The sequence below is a fragment of the Polypterus senegalus genome, chromosome 10, assembly GCF_016835505.1.
Source record: "Polypterus senegalus isolate Bchr_013 chromosome 10, ASM1683550v1, whole genome shotgun sequence".
NCBI classification, from domain to species: domain Eukaryota; kingdom Metazoa; phylum Chordata; class Cladistia; order Polypteriformes; family Polypteridae; genus Polypterus; species Polypterus senegalus.
The window spans coordinates 181,087,298-181,105,034 of NC_053163.1; the positions used below are offsets into that span (position 1 = coordinate 181,087,298).

At 40.1% G+C, this 17,737-nt stretch overlaps 1 protein-coding gene across 2 annotated transcripts in view; it reads left to right on the forward strand.

Annotated features, from left to right (window-relative positions):
* The window catches only part of sgk2a (serum/glucocorticoid regulated kinase 2a), a 90,569-nt gene that overhangs the window by 49,731 nt on the left and 23,101 nt on the right, over positions 1-17,737 (forward strand). For both annotated transcript variants that reach the window (XM_039767906.1, XM_039767905.1), the window contains exons 6-11: positions 781-864; positions 5,647-5,778; positions 8,308-8,420; positions 10,238-10,274; positions 10,582-10,668; positions 15,790-15,885. In XM_039767906.1, the coding sequence (XP_039623840.1) occupies positions 781-864; positions 5,647-5,778; positions 8,308-8,420; positions 10,238-10,274; positions 10,582-10,668; positions 15,790-15,885 (549 nt within the window). The remainder of the gene's footprint in view (positions 1-780; positions 865-5,646; positions 5,779-8,307; positions 8,421-10,237; positions 10,275-10,581; positions 10,669-15,789; positions 15,886-17,737) is intronic.

The window sequence follows — 17,737 nt, forward strand, 5'->3', positions numbered from 1 at the left end:
ATAACCACAAAGAAAACTTACCAAGTGACAGTCAGAATGTGGATTCTGTGCAGTCTCCTCTGTGCTTCTACCGGTGTCATCTGGCAGATTTGTTGATTCGGGTATTTGAGTCCTAAAATCTGCATCCCTTATGGGTCTTTGTTATCCGCTCTCTTAATGCCAGTCCTTTCAACAGAGTGTGACACACCGTTCACATGAAATGCATATTTTACACTTCTTATTTTCATGAATATGGCTGCCAATTTCTTAAAGCTTACATCGATTCCTACGCTGTCGTCATAACGCTGAACAACGGAGAATGAACACAGAACTCGCGACAATGAATCATTCACGATTACCGCATGTGTATTAATGCCATCGAATGCCAAACAGTAACCTGATGTTACAGAAAGTTTTTTTACTTGCGTCAGGTTATGTTTATTTTTAACATGTGCAACATGCTCTCATTTATATGTCTAATAGGGTCTTTTAGAAGACTTTTCAACTGTAGACCGTAGACTGAAGCTTGCTGTCTGTCGGAACAAGTTAACAAGCCCACCATTGGTCTTTGCTGTTCATAATCACCGCCTCCTACTTTGAGTGCTGCATTCATGAGGCGTTGGATTGGTTTAGAAAGGTGACACTCAGTGGGACGTCTAATTGTCCCCCCAGTTTTAGTAAAACTTCACTCCTAGTTGTCTCCAGGCTCCTGTATATGTACTGAAGCAGACTGCACCATTTTGTTAAGAAGCACTTGTAATGCATTTTCAAAATGAGATGTTAATCTGCAAGTTTTGACAGGTGCTGCTTGCAAAACGAAAATGTGATGGAAAGTGTTATGCAGTTAAGGTCCTGCAGAAGAAAGCTATAATAAAAAAGAAAGAGGTAAGAGTTAAGAATATATGATACTTAAAATTGTCTTGGTAATCAGTAACTTGCATTCGAGAAAGAAGAAACAATTTTCACTTTATGATGATATAACTAGTTGTTGAACAATACAATGATCCATCCATCCATCCATCCTCTTCCGCTTATCCGGGGTCGGGTCGCGGGGGCAGCAGCTTAAGCAGAGAAGCACAGACTTCCCTCTCCCCAGCCACTTCTTCCAGCTCTTCCGGGAGAATCCCAAGGCGTTCCTAGGCCAGTCAGGAGACATAGTCCCTCCAGCGTGTCCTGGGTCTTCCCCAGGGCCTCCTCCTGGTTGGACGTGCCCGGAACACCTCATCAGGGAGGCGTCCAGGAGGCATCCTGATCAGATGCCCAAGCCACCTCATCTGACTCCTCCTTGAATCGTCAACTTATCGTGGTGGAGGGGTTTGCGTGTCCCAATGATCCTAGGAGCTATGTAGTCCAGGGCTTTATGCCCCTGGTAGGGCCACCCAAGGCAAACTGGTCCTAGGTGAGGGATGAGACAAAGAGCGGTTCAACAAACCTCCAATGACGAAAGAAATCTTTGGACAACGTTTTCCCTTGCCTGGACGTGGGTCTCCGGGGCCCCCCTCTGGAGCCAGGACTGGAGGTGGGGCTCGATGGCGAGTGCCTGGTGGCCTGGCCTGCACCCATGGGGCTCGGCCGGCACAGCCCGAAGAGGTAACGTGGGTCCTCCTCCCCATGGGCTCACCACCACCACCCAGGTTGGGTGCAGTGTGAGTTGGGTGGTGGCTGAAGGTGGGGACCTTGGCAATCTGATCCTTGGCTACAGAAACTGGCATTACAATGATACTTATTTGTAAAGTTTATTCGTTATGAATTCATTGGGTAAAGTGTATCTTATTATTCATGAAAATTTTTACTTATCTATAATGGAAAAGAATGAGGAAATGTTTTCTGGTTTTTAATTATACAAACACTTCCTTAAAGAAATACGCCACCCAAAAATGATATATTTTTTTTACATTAGTTACTCATGTAGTTTGTAGTGGTGGTGAAGAAAACTTTTTAATCTCATATTTTCGTACAGAATGGAGCAAAAAAAGTTTATGATATAATAGAAGCAAATGAGGACCAATGCTGTACAATGGCAAACGACATAAAATCATGCATGGAAAAAAAATGAAAAAGTTCACGTTACTCGTGTCTCTTAATCCACATGTTAGTTATTCAGTTGTATGCTCAAAATGTGCAAAACACGTGCTTTTTTGGTAAAATAATATTAAATGTATAATTCTGAAATAATGTGTTGGTCTAGCGCCCTGCCGGGGGTTTGTTTCCTGCCTTGCACCCTGTGTTGGGCTGGGATTGGCTCCAGCAGACCCCCGTGACCCAGTAGCTAGGATATAGCGGGTTGGATAATAGATGGATGGATGGATTCTGAAATAATCAGTGTATGTCATAAACAGGAAGCTAAAGCCACAGGGGAATGACTTTCAATAGAAGGCCCGCCTGTCCCTCTCATACGTTGGTCACAACTCTTGTCTTCAGTTGAAAAAGTCAGTCCTATGATGCTTTAGTTTTCTGTTTATGATGGGCCCTGATTATTCCAGAAGCATCTACTTAGCCAAAAAGCATACATTTTGTATGTTTTGAACATACAACTGAATAAGTGACATGTGGATTATGTGACACAAGTAACATGAGATTTTTTTGTTTTTTTCGCCACAGAATTTTTTCACCTCATTTACTATTGTACATCATTGGTCCCCATTTCCTTCTGTTATAAACTTTTTTCTCTCCATTTTGCGAGTATTTGAGATTAAAATTTCTTCTTGGCCACCACTATAAATCACTCGGTTAAGTAATATATGAACGTTTATTATTTTTAGGTGGAGTATTTCTTTAAAATTGACTTTACTGTTTCTTAACTGCCCAGTATGAGTGAGCGTGGATGTCTACATGAGAGTACCTTGTGATGAACGGTCAGTCTGTAAAGGACTCCTTCTAGTCTTGTGTCCCATCTTGCTGGAATGAAAACCTGCTCCCTGTGAGTGTGAAGAGTGAGGGAAATTGATGATTGGAAATCCAGTCAACATTTATTGACTAAAAACACAACCAGCATCCATTGCAACCAGACCATGCCTTAGCTACAGCTCTTGACAGCGTAATGAATCGGACCTGATATGCTGAAAATGGGCTGATTGCTGCCATTCACTTCCTTAAACTTCCTTAAGGATAGGCCAATATAACAAAATGCCCCTCCATATGCCCCCCTTTTGATATTATCAACTTAGAAACAGTCAAATGTATATATAGTACTACAGTACTACGGTGCTACAACAGTACTTAGCACTCGTAGGGTAGCAGCCATTTTGAAGAGGTTTTTGGGAGTATATTGTGTTTTTATGTTTTATAGATAGTTTGGGCACCAGATGTTTGGCAAGTGCTGGTTATTTAGACAACTCTACATTGTGCAGTTTTGGATTCACCAGATGTTTGGATTATCCTTTACATATTATGACAACATATTTCACTTTATTTGTTGGAAGTATTTTGTCAAACTATATATTACTGTAAAGCTATTTTTTTTTCAGACCTCCAGTGAGTTAATGCTGTTGGCGATTTGTCGTCTGTCTGTTTTTATTGACCTCTCACTGTTATCCTGGACCAGGATAAAGTCCTTGCTGCACATTTACACTGAATACCCTGTTCCTGCCTACATGCCTTTTTAAATCATTCTTAGAGAAAAGCCAAGCAAAATGACATTTTTATTGGCTAACTAATAAGATTAGAATATGCAAGTTTTCAAGGCAACTCAGGCCCCTTTTTCAGGCCAGATGTAATACAAAAACTGGAGTTCTCTGTGTTTATATCCACACACTAGGACAAGAAACAACATTGGTAAATCTTTAAATGGAAAATCTTAAATGTAAAAAATTAATTGGTTCATTCAGGCTAAGATTAATTTAACAAGAGAGAGAAGAACAATGTATGGTCAAGATCTTTGGATAAGATAACTGTCCAACAAAGTCCTTTGAAGTCTGTGATGAATTTTTCAATACAATGTGGGTCTGTAGACAGGTTATCTGTGTCAGTCTGAGAGATGCAAACAGTCCTCATAGCTGGCCATAAGACCCATGTCTCTATTCAAGCCATGTTGTAACGTTTTAAATTTTAACATGGCTTTAACTTCCCTTTCTTTTCTCTCTTGCTGTGCTCTGAAGTTGCCCATAAGCACTGTGACTTTAAAGTCCCTCTCACAGTGTCCATGGCTGTTGAAGTGGGCCGCTACAGGAACATCTGTGTTGCCATGTTTAGTGTGGAATCTGTGTAAATTCATTCTCTGGCGGAGTGTTTGTCCAGTTTCTCCCACATATAGTGCAGTGTCAGGACATTTCAGGCATATAAGGCGCTCCATTATTTTCAGCCAAGCAATACGGTACAATTGTATTTGCTCAGACCCGACAGACCGGGATCAACCACTGCAGGAGCTCAGACAAGATTTCATCAGACAAAACAACAGGCACTCAAATAAGAAGAGCTACTGCCATACCCAGAGACCATCTTCTGGAATATAAAAACAAAGACAACAAGAACCGCATCCCCCTTGTTGTCACCTACAACCCATATCTTGAAACACTTAAATAAATATATTTATAAAAGAACTTCAGCCAATGCTAAACAACGACCAAGCACTGAAAAATGTATTTCCTGAACCTCCCGTCCTGGCATGCAGACAACCACCAAACCTTCAGCAAATAATTGTCCGAAGCTCCCTAAATGAGCCGACAGAAAATGGCACAACTCCCTGATTACAGAAAAGATGTAAAACTTGTGCCCACATCTACAATACAGACAGAATATAGTTATATCACACTGCCGACTTGAACATCACATAAAGGGATCATTTTCCTGCAGATCATCTAATGTGGTCTACCTAATTCTCTGCATGAAATGTCCTGACACTGCACTATATGTAGGAGAAACTGGACAAACACTCCGCCAGAGAATGAATTTACACAGGGTCCACATTAAACATGGCAACACAGATGTTCCTGTAGCGGCCCACTTCAACAGCCATGGACACTGTGAGAGGGACTTTAAAGTCACAGTGCTTATGGGCAACTTCAAAACACAGCAAGAGAGAAAAGAATGGTAAGTTAAATTCGTGTTAAAATTGAATACATTACAACATGGCTTTAATAGAGACATGGGCCTTATGGCCAGATATGAGGACTGTTTGCATCTCTCAGAATGACACAGACGACCTGTCTACAGACCCACATTGTATTGAAAAACTCATCACAAACTTCAAAGGACTTTGTAGGACAGTTATCTTATCCAAAGATCTTGACCATACATTGTTCTTTTCTCTCTTGTTAAATTAATCTTAGCCTGAATGAACCTATTAATTTTTTTACATTTAAGATTTTCCATTTAAAGATTTACCAATGTTGTTTCTTGTCCTAGTGTGTGGATATAAACACAGAGAACTTCAGTTTCTGTATTACATCCTGCCTGAAGAAGGGGCCTGAGTTGCCTCGAAAGCTTGCATGTTGTAATCTTTTTAGTTAACCAATAAAAGTGTCATTTTGCTTGGCTTTTCTCTACATTCATAATGGCTAACACGGTACAACACCCTAGTACTACTAAATCATTCTTATTTAAAGAACCAATCTCATGAAATTTGGCTCCAGCTGACCCCCGTGACCCTGTAGTTAGGATGTAGCGGGTTGGATAATGGATGGATGGACGGATCTCGTGAAATCACCAATCTGTGATTCTTATTTTCAGCAAAAGAATATCATGGCGGAGCGCAATGTGCTGCTGAAGAGTGTCAAACATCCCTTCCTGGTTAGCTTGCACTACTCTTTCCAGACCCCTGAAAAGCTTTACTTTGTTCTCGACTATGTCAATGGAGGAGAGGTAATTAAGAGAAGGGTTACTAAAATAACGCCGGGACAACTAATACCAGGGGGTTAAAGGGGTGTTAATTGGCGGCCCCTTTGTTCATATTTTTCTCTGCTATAATGTCAGTATCAGAAAAAGTCTGAATGAGGGTAAGCCGCCTTAATTTGGGGTGTTCATTAAGAAATATAATGATTTATGTTATGAGGTATGAAGTACATAATAAACAAGGATAGGTGCATCAGCTATCTGAAATATTAAAATGTGAGCTTCTATTTCAAAGTTTAAAGTTGAAATATTCTCAGTTGTAATAGAAATTTGTAATTTTTCATAGAAATTTTTCATTTTTCACTCTCTGATAGAGGCCAATTGAGGGCTAAGTCCCTAGTAAAGGATCAAAAATCATAAATAATGTTATATTTGTAATCACTTACTGTATAATAATAGTAATTAATTACATTTGTATAGAGCTTTCCTCACTACTTAAAGTGCTTTACATCGGCAGAGGGGATTTACTTCCACCACCACCACCAATGTGCAGCTCCCACCTGGGTAATGCGCCAGCAGCCATTATTCCTCCAGTACGCTCACCACACATTATCTGTTAGGTGGTGAAGGGGTGAGAGGGAGTGATAGCCAATAAGATACAGGGGATGATTAGTGGGCCGGAATGGACAAGGCCATGATAGGCAATTTAGCCTGAACATTGAGAACCATCGTACTCTTTTCAAAAATGCCTAGGAATCTTTAATGACCACAGAGAGTCGGAGCCTTGGTTTTACATCTCATCCAAAGGACGGTGCCATATTTACAGCACAGTGTCAACATCACTGCACTGGGGCACACATTCAGACCACAGGATAAGCACCCCCTGCTGGCCTCACTAACTCCTTTTCAGGCAGTAACTTAAGCTTTTCCTAAATGGTCTCCCGTCGAAAGACTGGCCAGGCCTGAATATGCTTACCTTCAGGATGGATGACCTGTTCTGAAATGCAGGTGGTATGGCTGCTGACAAATAGTCTAGACATGATACCCCACAAACTTATGTTTAAAATGAGTCATGTTTAGCCTTCTAGGAATAACTCTTGGAGCACTAGGACTACCAGTCAGAATCAAATATCAAATATATCAAATTTGTGAATAGCAACCTCAAAATAGCATGAAACGGCACTCCAGATGTCTATATTACCGATCCCCATTTTTTTGAGGTTTTGTGAACAGGAGTAACTTTGACTCCAAGTGTCCCATTAAGGGGTGAATCCCTGGGGTCGGCTGATGTGGCATGCACAACTTCAAGTTCTTCTGACCCTTTTTGCTGAAGATACCTATTGATTATTATATGGATGTAATTTCCTGCACAAAATATGGTCCAAACAGGCCAAAAAAATCAGTTTTCAAAGAGTCCAAAGCCAAAGATATTTGGGAATCCCAAAAAGCTCAACGTCTTACATAAATAAACATCAAGATGTGTTGAATACTCTATCACATGGGGGGATTTTTCTCATAACAGTGAGTGGGTAGGCGCCAGTCAAAGAAAAACGGAAGTGACTTTAAAGCATTCATAAGCATTTTTTACGAACGTAAGATGCGTATGACTCTCACACATGTGTGAACTGCTTGAATATACAATAGAGAGGTTAAAGGAAGCCAAACAAAGTGTCTCAGATCATGTAGGCCAGTAGTTCTCAAACTGTGGGGCGGGCCCCCCTAAGGGGGAGAGAAGTAACAAAAAGGGGGGTGCGAAGATGTGAAAAAAAGAAAACAAGAATCGAAAATATGAAAAACACATCTACTGAAACCAAAACAAATCAACTTAAACTTCATTCTGATACTAGAAAAATAAATATAGAGAAATGTCGATAAAAGTTAAGTAGGTATAATAAAATATGCATCTATGATATATCATTAATTAAAAAAGAACAAATTGGTATTAGTGGGCTTCTTTCAAAAAAACCTTAGGGGGGCGCAATTAAAACTGTTATGAAAACTCGGGTCGCAAATACGTAAAGGTTGAGAAACGCTGATGTAGGCTATGTTACCAGTAAGCTGCAGCTAACATGTTAAGAACAAACCAGCAATAAAGTAATAATCCCTTACAGATTAAGTAAACTGCCTTACCTGAGAGGGAACTTTACTTTACCAATCATCTGATTGGTCAGATCTTGTCTTTATTTTATTTTTTTATTTGTTGTGGTTAGTAATTTAATTCTGGCTATTGATGTACTCTTACAATTTGCATGGTGCAAAGTTATTATACAGTTTACTGTAACTGGTCACATTTAAATTACAGGACTTTTTTTTTTTTTTTTAAATAATCCAAAACTGTAACTTCAGGGTTGATTTGCACACCATTGTGATAAAATACATGATGTCACGTCACCCTGTGCAGGATTTGATATTGATATTTGAGATTGTACAAGAAGACATTTGATATACTTACAGTTTTTATATGTAGTCACAGCCATTTCATCTTGTTATAAACAAATGAATGTAAAGGCTGAGTGTATATTTTGAATAGTCATTTTTTTCCCTTCGTTCTCTCTTTAGCTCTTTTTCCACTTACAAAAAGAGAGGTGTTTCACTGAACCTCGGGCCCGCTTCTATGCAGCGGAAGTTGCAAGTGCAATTGGCTATTTGCATTCCCTGAATATAGTCTACCGGTGAGTATCTTTGGATGGTTGGTTGATTATAAGAAATTCACAATAGTTTTACGGTGCCCTCCATAATGTTTGAAATAAAGTCACATTTTTCCTTCATTTTCCCCTCTGCTCCACAGCTTAAAATTACAAATCAAGCAATTCAGACATCGTGATTAAAGTGCACATTGCAGACTTTTCATTTAAGGGGATTTGCGGACATTTCGGTCACACCGTGTCAAAATGACAACACTTTTTCTAAACAGCCCCCCCCATTTCAGGGCACTATAATGTTTGGACACAGCAATGGCAGGTCTATTAAAGCCGTTGTCAGATTTAGGATTTTGTCGCATATCCCACACATGCAATAACTGCTTGAAGTCTGCGATTCACAGACATCACCAGGTGCTGAGGATCTTCTCTGGTGATGCTCTGCTAAGCCTCTAGTGCAGCCATCTTCAGCTCCTGCTTGTTCTGAGGTTTATCCCCTTAGGTTTTCTCTTCAGCATATGAAAGGCCTGCTCGATTGGATTCAAATCACGTGCCTGACTTCATCATTCAAGAATTTTCCATTTTTTAACTTTGACCAACTCCTGTGTTGCCTCAGCAGTCTGTTTAGATCATTATAAAGTTGTAGGATGAAGCGCCTTCCAATGGAGGTATTGACTGGAACTTGAGCAGATCAGATGTTTCTCCACACCTCAGAATTCATTGAGCCGCTACAATCAGCAGTTCCATTATCAATGAAGAGAAGTGTGCCAGGACCTGTGGCAGCCATACATACCCAAGCCCTAACACCCCCACCACCATGTCTAACAGATGAGGTGCTCTGCTTTGGATCTCAGGCAGTTCCTTTTTATCTCCACACTTTACCCTTTCCATCCGTCTGATGAGGTTCATCTTTGTCTCGCCTCTCCACAAGACCTTCTTCCAGAATTCTGCAGGCTTTTTGAAGTCACAAACTGTAATCTGTCCATCCTGTATTTCTGTTCATGAAGTCTTCTACTTATAGTTGTCTCTGACATGTCCACGTCGGCTTCCTGAAGACTGTTTCTGATCTGTCGGACAGGCATTCAGAAATTTTTCTTTTCCATAATGAGGATTCTTCTGTCATCAGCAGTGGAGGTCTTCTTTGGTCTACCAAGTCCCTTTGAGATTACTGAGCTCACCAGTGTGTTCTTTCTTCTTCATGATATTCCAGACAGTTGATTTAGGTCATCATAAGCTTTTGTCGATGTCTTGAATGGTTTTGTTTTTGTTTTTTAGCCTCATAATGGCTTCTTCGACTTTCATTGGTAAAGCTCAGTGATACCTAGTAGGGTTTAATTATAACATTCGCTTTCAGGTTAATATTTCAAAAACAGGAAGACCTGACTTAGCAAGGAAAACAAAACTGAGAGAGCTTAATCCAATACACAGAGTAAAATGTTACTCTGTAATTTATATCACAGACTAGAGGAAGAAAGCTGAATGTCAAAAATGTGCAAGTTCAAGTCTATTTACTGATTTGCAAAGTTGTTTCGTTTTATTTATGCAAATAACGTGTTGTCCCTGACTCCTAAGAATAATGCTAAATGATATATTGTTATTTACAGTATCAGTTCAGAGCTCACTGTATTTTGCCAGTCACTTTGGGTAAAAGCATCTGCTTAGTAAAAAGTTAAGAATAAATGTATTTTGCCAGTTGGGAGGCCTAGTAATGTTGGACTTTCTACTTGATGTAAAATTCTTTTTCTTTGACATGTCTAGATGTAGAATAGGACCAGCGAAAGCACAGTTATTAGATTTAATCTGAAATGAGCTGATGTTTTGTTGTTGTTGTTGTTTTGATATTCCAACAGGGACTTGAAGCCTGAAAACATCTTGTTAGATTCCCAGGTAGGATTTGCCTTATTTATATAGAGGTGGTACAGTAAGTGCCCAATTTGTGTGCTACTTTCTAAACTTCGTGAGTAAGCAGTTCTTTAGGTACTGAAGTATAAATTCCTGGAATAAGACACCTAATAATGTGCTTAAAAGTAGAAGATGGGGACCCTTCAAACCTTGACTCTTAGTTATTTTGGAACTAGTGCCCACTGTCAGTAACCCGGGCTCCCCTGAATTCAGTTTTGTATTGTGTGATGTGAAGAAGTGACTGTGATGTGTATTATTTGAGTCATAACTACTTGCAAACTCTCCATTCCAGGGACATGTTGTCTTAACTGATTTTGGACTTTGTAAGGAAGGAATTGAACCAGAGGGCACAACTACAACTTTCTGTGGAACTCCAGAGGTGATGTGTGTTTTCTTAACATTCAGCTAGATATAAATACCAAATTGTACTAAAGCTCTTGTTTAAATTTAACATTTATTAGCTCCCAGGATTTGTGTGATGTACTTGCTATTGTGTATTGTTTATACAATTCATAACAATAACAACAACAACAATAATAATAATAATAATACATTTTATTTATATTGCACCTTTCCCATGCTCAAGGTGCTTATTTAAACAGCAGGGTATATGTAACATTGGGTACAAATATTTCTGTATAGATCACTAAAGAGATAAATACAGGAGATACAAAGTATTAAATAGAATAAAAGACAATAAGCCAGAGTAAAATGCTAAATTTAATACTAAATGCTTGAACAAATAACATCATTTGTGATATAAGGGTTCACTGACAAAAGCGCGATAGACATATGCGCCCCGACAAAACCGCGACGGACAAATGAGTGCCGACAAACCCACTAACTGTTTTTCGACAAATGCGCGCCGACAAAATCGAGAGGCCAAGAGAGTGGGACGCGTACGTGCGCCTTATGTACACATTATGTGCTAGGTTATAACTGTTATAACTGCTGATGGCATGCCGCAAACAAATAACTCAGTCGAGGGTTGGCATAACGCGTCGTATACAAAGCAGAATTACCAGCAGTCAGGCAGCCAGCAAGTCTAAATACGCTCAACTATCAAGACGTCTTGCTGCAATTCTTCCTACATATGCAGGGCGTGATCTTAAGGACTATCTGTGTGCCGTGCTGATGGCATGCCGCGTCTCATAATATTGACTTCTAAAATAAACATTATTATATATGCTTTAAACTAGTAATTCATATTTAATGAAACTTTCGCGATTTTGTCGGCGCAATTTTAACGCCGCGTTTTAATCACGCTATTTTGTCAGTGCTCATATGTCTATCGTGCAAATGTCGGGTCACAGATATAAGACGCACACAGATTATTCTGAGAATCTGGACAGAGAGGTAAACTGAAAGAAGGGGCAGAATGTCAGGGTCAGTTAAATGCAGTACAGAACAGAAGAGTTTTAAGTTGTTTGTTTTTTAAAGAATGAATTGAGTCGGCTGATCTAATTAATTTAGGGAGGTCATTGCACAATCTGGGCGTTATACAGATTTTCCTTAAGAGGCATTAGCTCCTTGGAAATGTGTTCTTTTGAAATTGCGGCACATTAAGTAACTAAACAGTATAGTAATATGACAGAAAAGGTGATATCCCTCCCATTGTGATTACGGCGGTATAAGAATCACATGAGAAAAATATACTTTAGCTTACATTTACTGACAGTTGACGCGGTTACAGATGGGACAGACTTTTATCCAGGTGGGAGTCTGGATCTACGCAGTCTGCCATTTCTTCGTCACCACACTGAGAGGGTTTTCGGACGAAGGGTTTGGCTGTTGTCCAAGCCTTTTAATACTGTCTGCTTCCCTTGCTGGTCTTCTCTGTCTCCAAACAAGGACAGGTAGGGTCTGAACTCCTCCTCCACAAAATACAGAAATAACATAATGCCTACATGCCGGTTCTCATTCTCCCAACAAGGAAAGAAGATTTTGTACTGACAGAGGACAGAAATACTGTTCTGTGTTCAAGCTGACTATACAATCCTCAAGGTGTCCTTGACTATCTAGTCTATGCTTGGTTGGCAATTCTAAATGCTGAGCCCCTGTGTGCCAAACTTAGCATGCACACGTGAATGGATACTTTAACAGTGTTGTCCAGATATAGTGACATAAATATTAAAGAAAAATGCATCATAACAACAGGTAAAGGCCCTGCTGTCACCCATAGAGTGCAGGTTAGTGCAGGACCCAACAAGATTGCCAGGATCGGAGTACTGTAGTGAGCGGACAGGAGCAGAGTGATGGAGAAGGTCACTGATGTAGTCCGGTACAAGGCCATTTAAAGCTTTGTATTTCAATAATAGAATTTTATATTCAATCCTTACATCTTGCCTGAAGAAGGTTGCCTGAGTTACCTCGAAAGCTTGCATGTTGTAATCTTTTTAGTTAGCCAATAAAAGGTGTCATTTTGCTTGGCTTTTCTCTACATTCATAATGGCTAACACGGTACAACACCCTAGTATTATATTCAATCGTGTAAGACACAGGGAGCCAGTGAAGGCAAAGCAGGATGGGTGTGATGTGCTTGCTGTTGCTGGTTCTTGTAAGGACTCTTACAGCAGAGTTTTGAATCAGCTGGAACTGTGATATAAGAACAGAAGCGGCATCTGCCAGAAGGGAGTTACAATAATCGATGCCGGATGTGATAAAAGCATGGATAAGTTTCTCAGCATTAGAAAAGGAGAGGAATGAGTGAACATGGGATATGTTACGGAGGTGGAAGAAAGTTTCTTAATGTGATTTAGGGAGGAATCAAAAAAGACACCAAGATTCCTTGCATCAGAAGAAGGTCTGATGAGATCAGCGTCAAGAGTAACTGAGAAGGAGTTCATTTTCTTAAGTTGTGCTTTAGTGCCAGTTTGCTGCAATTTAACTTTTTTAAGAGTTCTGCTCCATCCAGGTTTTATTTTCAATGTGGAAAGTTGTGAGCTGAAAAAGCTCTGCTGAAGCTTTCGCTTTTAACATTGAAATAGAATTGAGTAGCATCTGTATAAAAATGATAACCCAGTCCAAAACTACAAATGATATGGCCGAGGGGAAGCATATAGATACAGAAGAGCAGAGGGCCGAGGACAGAGCCCTGAGGGGCTCCTTGTGTGACCGTCTCTCAGTGGTGGTGCCAAGACTTATGAACCCCTGCCTAAAAATCAAATAGGACTTGAACAACTGGAGGGCAGCGCCAGAGATACCCAGCATATTCTCCATTCTGGACAGTAGAATGTCATGTCTGACTCGAGTGTCAAATGCTGCACTGAGGTCTAATAGAATTAATACGCTGGTTTGTCCTGAGTCTGCTGCCATAAGCAAACCATTAGTAACTTGGACGTTTCCTGGAAGATCTTATTTTAATGTTTACTAAACAAGTTTTTTATTAAATTAATGAACAATTACTGTTCATTTCAGTCATTGTCACTATAATGTTCTGACAAGGGAAGTGAAAACAACCTCAACATGTAATTGGATATATATACTAGTATAACATGTGTAAAAATGATGCAGAAGACAAAAGAAGTGTTGGGGAACCAGTGGGGGCCCCCATTTAATGCCAGAACATGGTAACGGCAAAAGAGAGAAAACTAAGCAACACTCACGGGTGCTAAAACAGAAAACAGAAGTGCTGACGTGGCCGAGTCAAAGACAAATTGCTTCCCTCTGGTGTCGGGTTTGGTTTTAAGGTGGTGGTTCCTGTTAGGGGTCGAACGTAATGATGTACAGCCAGAAGTGATGTAATTTATTGTCAGTACGACATCCCTCTGAACTGTCAAGACCAAAGATGTTGCATTGGCAAGTGCGTCCCCTCTCGTCTCGGTGGTGGTATTGCTTACCTGTCCAGAGTCCCGAGGATGCCTCCTATTCACACACGCATGACACATGAAAAAACATCTGAGGTATTGGTTTATTAATATTAAAAAATATTCTTATTAGAACCCATCTCTAAGGTGTAGACTATTTACAGTAATGTTTGCCTGTATTTACAGTAGATTCAGAAAGTATTCAAACCCTATCTCCTTCTGCTCGCTTTATAGTGTTGTAGGTTTCATTTTATACATTTGCCATCTTTGTCCATCAATCTACACCTAATAACCCATAATTACAAAGTAAAAAGCGCATTTTCAGAAAGGTTTCTCCAATGTATTAAAAGTCAAAAGCTGAACTCTCTCATTCCTATAAGTGTTCAGACCTTTGTGTGTGGTCAGGTGATTCCTGTTTGCTTTAATTCTGCTTCAGATGTGTCTAGAACTTTATTGGAGTCCACTTGTGGCACGCTGAATTGATTGGACATTGTCTGAAATGGCACACATGTACCTGTGTATATAAGGTCCAACAATTCACATGGCATGTCAGGGCAAAAAACAAACCATGAAAGTTCAAGGAACTCCCTGTAGACCTCCGTGATCAAACCGTGGTGAGAAAAATATCAGAGCAAGGGGATAAAACCATTTCTAACACTTTGAGTGTTTCCAGGAGTGCAGTGGTCTCAAAAATTGTGAAGTGGAAGATGTTTGACACCACCAGGTCTCTACTTAGACTTGGCCAGCCAGCTGAACTGATTAATCAGGCAAGAAGAGCTTTGGTCAGGGATGGTTACCAAGAATCCAGCGGTCACTAAAAGAGCTTCAGAAGTCCTCTGCTGAGATAGAGGCACCTGTCACATCTCATCAGCAATCCATCAATCAGGTGTTTATGGTAGAGTGACCAGACAAAAGCAGAGGAAGGGAGACTGGTCAGAACCGAGAGAAGAATGAATGCAGCCAAATACAGAGAAGTCCATGAAGACAACCTGCTCCAGAGTGCACACAACCTCAGACTGGGGCAACAGTTCACCTTTCAACAGGACAACGACCCGAAGCATCCAGCCAAGACCACACTAGAGTGGCTTTAGGACAAGTTTCTGACTTGGGTGGTCTAGACAAAGCCTGGAACATCTGTGTAGGAGACCTGAAAATGGCAATTTGCAGATGTGTCCCACCCAGTCCTACAGATTGCTGCCAAAGCAGCTTTTACAAAGTACTGAATTAAGTGTCTGAATACTTGTATGGATGACAGATTTTACTTTTTGATTTTGAATACATTTGCAAACCTTTCCGGAAACATGTTTTCACTTTGCTGTTTTGAGTTATTTAGTGTAGTTTGGTGGGCAAAAATGGCAAATGTGTCTATTTAAAATGGAATTTCTTCTTGCAGCATGACATTCTCAGAATGACTTAATCCAGTTCTAAGTGTCTAGTCTCCCAAAGTCTGTGCCTTATATTATTTTGATTATCTTGATTTTTAAATTTGATCTTACTAAAAGGACTTTTGATTTGGTATGAAAAGTGTGTTAAAGTCCATTTCAGACAGAGTCTAATTGTAGAGTATGTTAACAACTTGGATTTCAGATTTGCTACTCTAGGTCAGTGGTGTCCATTTCAGTTCCTGGTCAGCGACACATAATGTCGATCAGTGAGATATAAAACTAACTGTCTTCTGTTCTTTTCTTCTCCAGTATCTGGCCCCCGAAGTGCTAAGGAAGCAACCTTACGACAGAACTGTGGACTGGTGGTGTTTGGGAGCTGTGCTGTATGAGATGCTTTATGGGCTGGTAAAAAAGATTAGTGATTTTTACAACACCGAAAGTGTACGACTTGTATGTTACTAAGTATTTATTCAAAATGGAGGTGTTTTTCTCTTCTTCTTCTTCTTCTTCCTCCTCTTCATCTTTCCTTACTTCTATGTGGGTTGGTGTGCCTGATTAACCTTCTCCAAACAGCTCGGTCTACCGCCTTTTCCCCAGTCAGGCCCCTTTCCTTCAAATCCCCTTTTACTTTATCCATCCACCTCCATTTATACCTCCTCCCTTTCTCTTCACCTGGACTTCCATTCCCATCACTCTTTTGCTCAGATATCCATTGCCGCTCTTCATCACAAGTCCATACCACTTCAGCCTACTTTTCTGTACTTTCTTAGATTTCTCTCGCACTTTTGTTGTACCTTTGATTGCCTCATTTCGTATTCTATCCTTTTTGTAACTCCATACGTCCATCTGAAGATTCTCATGTCTGCCACATCTAACTTCTTCTCCTGTACTCCTTTTATTGCCCATATTGTAGCTCCATTGCTGGTCTGACTACTGTCTTAAAACCCCTTAACGCGCACACGTACCGATCCCGGGACATAACAGCGTTTTGACGACGTTACAGCCATGTGTGCATGCCCATCTGCCATGCATCTCAACATACTACCCATCAAATGAAACTTCAAAGTCTCGTCTAACCGATGATATAAACCATTTTGACACACAACAACCACAGCACTGACACTAAAGCCTTTTTTACAGAGAAGTACATACTTTTAAGAGTTGACTTTCCCTACCTTTGAAGACCCCCTGCAAGTCAAACATCAATATTTCCGAGCAGTATTGATCTCATTCTGTCCGTAAGGCTCCAGCGAATATAATCCAGTAAAACGATTTAGGTCCAAAACACACGATATATCCTCAAAGGGACAAAAACTCCAGAAAACATTTCATAACTTGAGACTAGCTACGTAATTTTTTTTCATTTCTATTGATCATATCAGACGTAATTTGTTTCTGTCGGCGATAACCATGCTACCGCATGAAACACGGAAGTGTTAGCTTCTGATCGACACCTAAGTTGGCCAATTACGACGGGTCTGGGGTTGACTGGCACCTCGTATAGCCAACGAGTGTCACAGACAGCTGAACGATGACGTACAACTCCAAAGCCTGGTAGAATCTACCAGTTTGATTGGACACTGTGAGTGACACTCAAAACTTACAGCCAATGAGCAGCCGAGCATTTTGATATGTAACTTGCCATACTAACTTGTAAACAAAACGATCAGAGCTGCGTGAAGGTGGCATTTGTGCCAGTCTGCAGAGTTGGTGCGTGGTTGTTTATTGTGATTTCGGCAAGTTTTTTCGCATTTTAAATATGAATAAACGTACAGATAAACGTAAATACACTCTCAATTAAAAGTATTAGAGGCATGTACGCGTTGCGAAAGTAATCAATCGGCCCAGGAGACGTCTAATGGCAGAGAGCGACATGTGACATGCCCTTGTGCTTTCTGCTTGCTAGTGATTGCTGCCATCAAGTGGCACATGGAAAAATGCTGAGCTGTGTTGTAACAGTTTGTAAAAGAAATGTATATAGTTTGTGTGCATTTTATTAAAAAAAAAAGTAAAAAATAAAATATATATATATATTTTTGGCCCATAAGACTTGTATTGACTATTTTTACATAGAAATGTGTATTTTTTATTGTTTTTATTATTTTTATAACTAATAGAGTGACACTGTATGTAGATATAGATTCCTTTAGGTGTAAGCTTTCAGTAGAGCCCTCATTGATATCTGTGGGTTGAAGCATTCAAAAGTTATTACACTTTTTCCATACGTTCCAAAATGTGGATAATGGTCCCTCTAAAA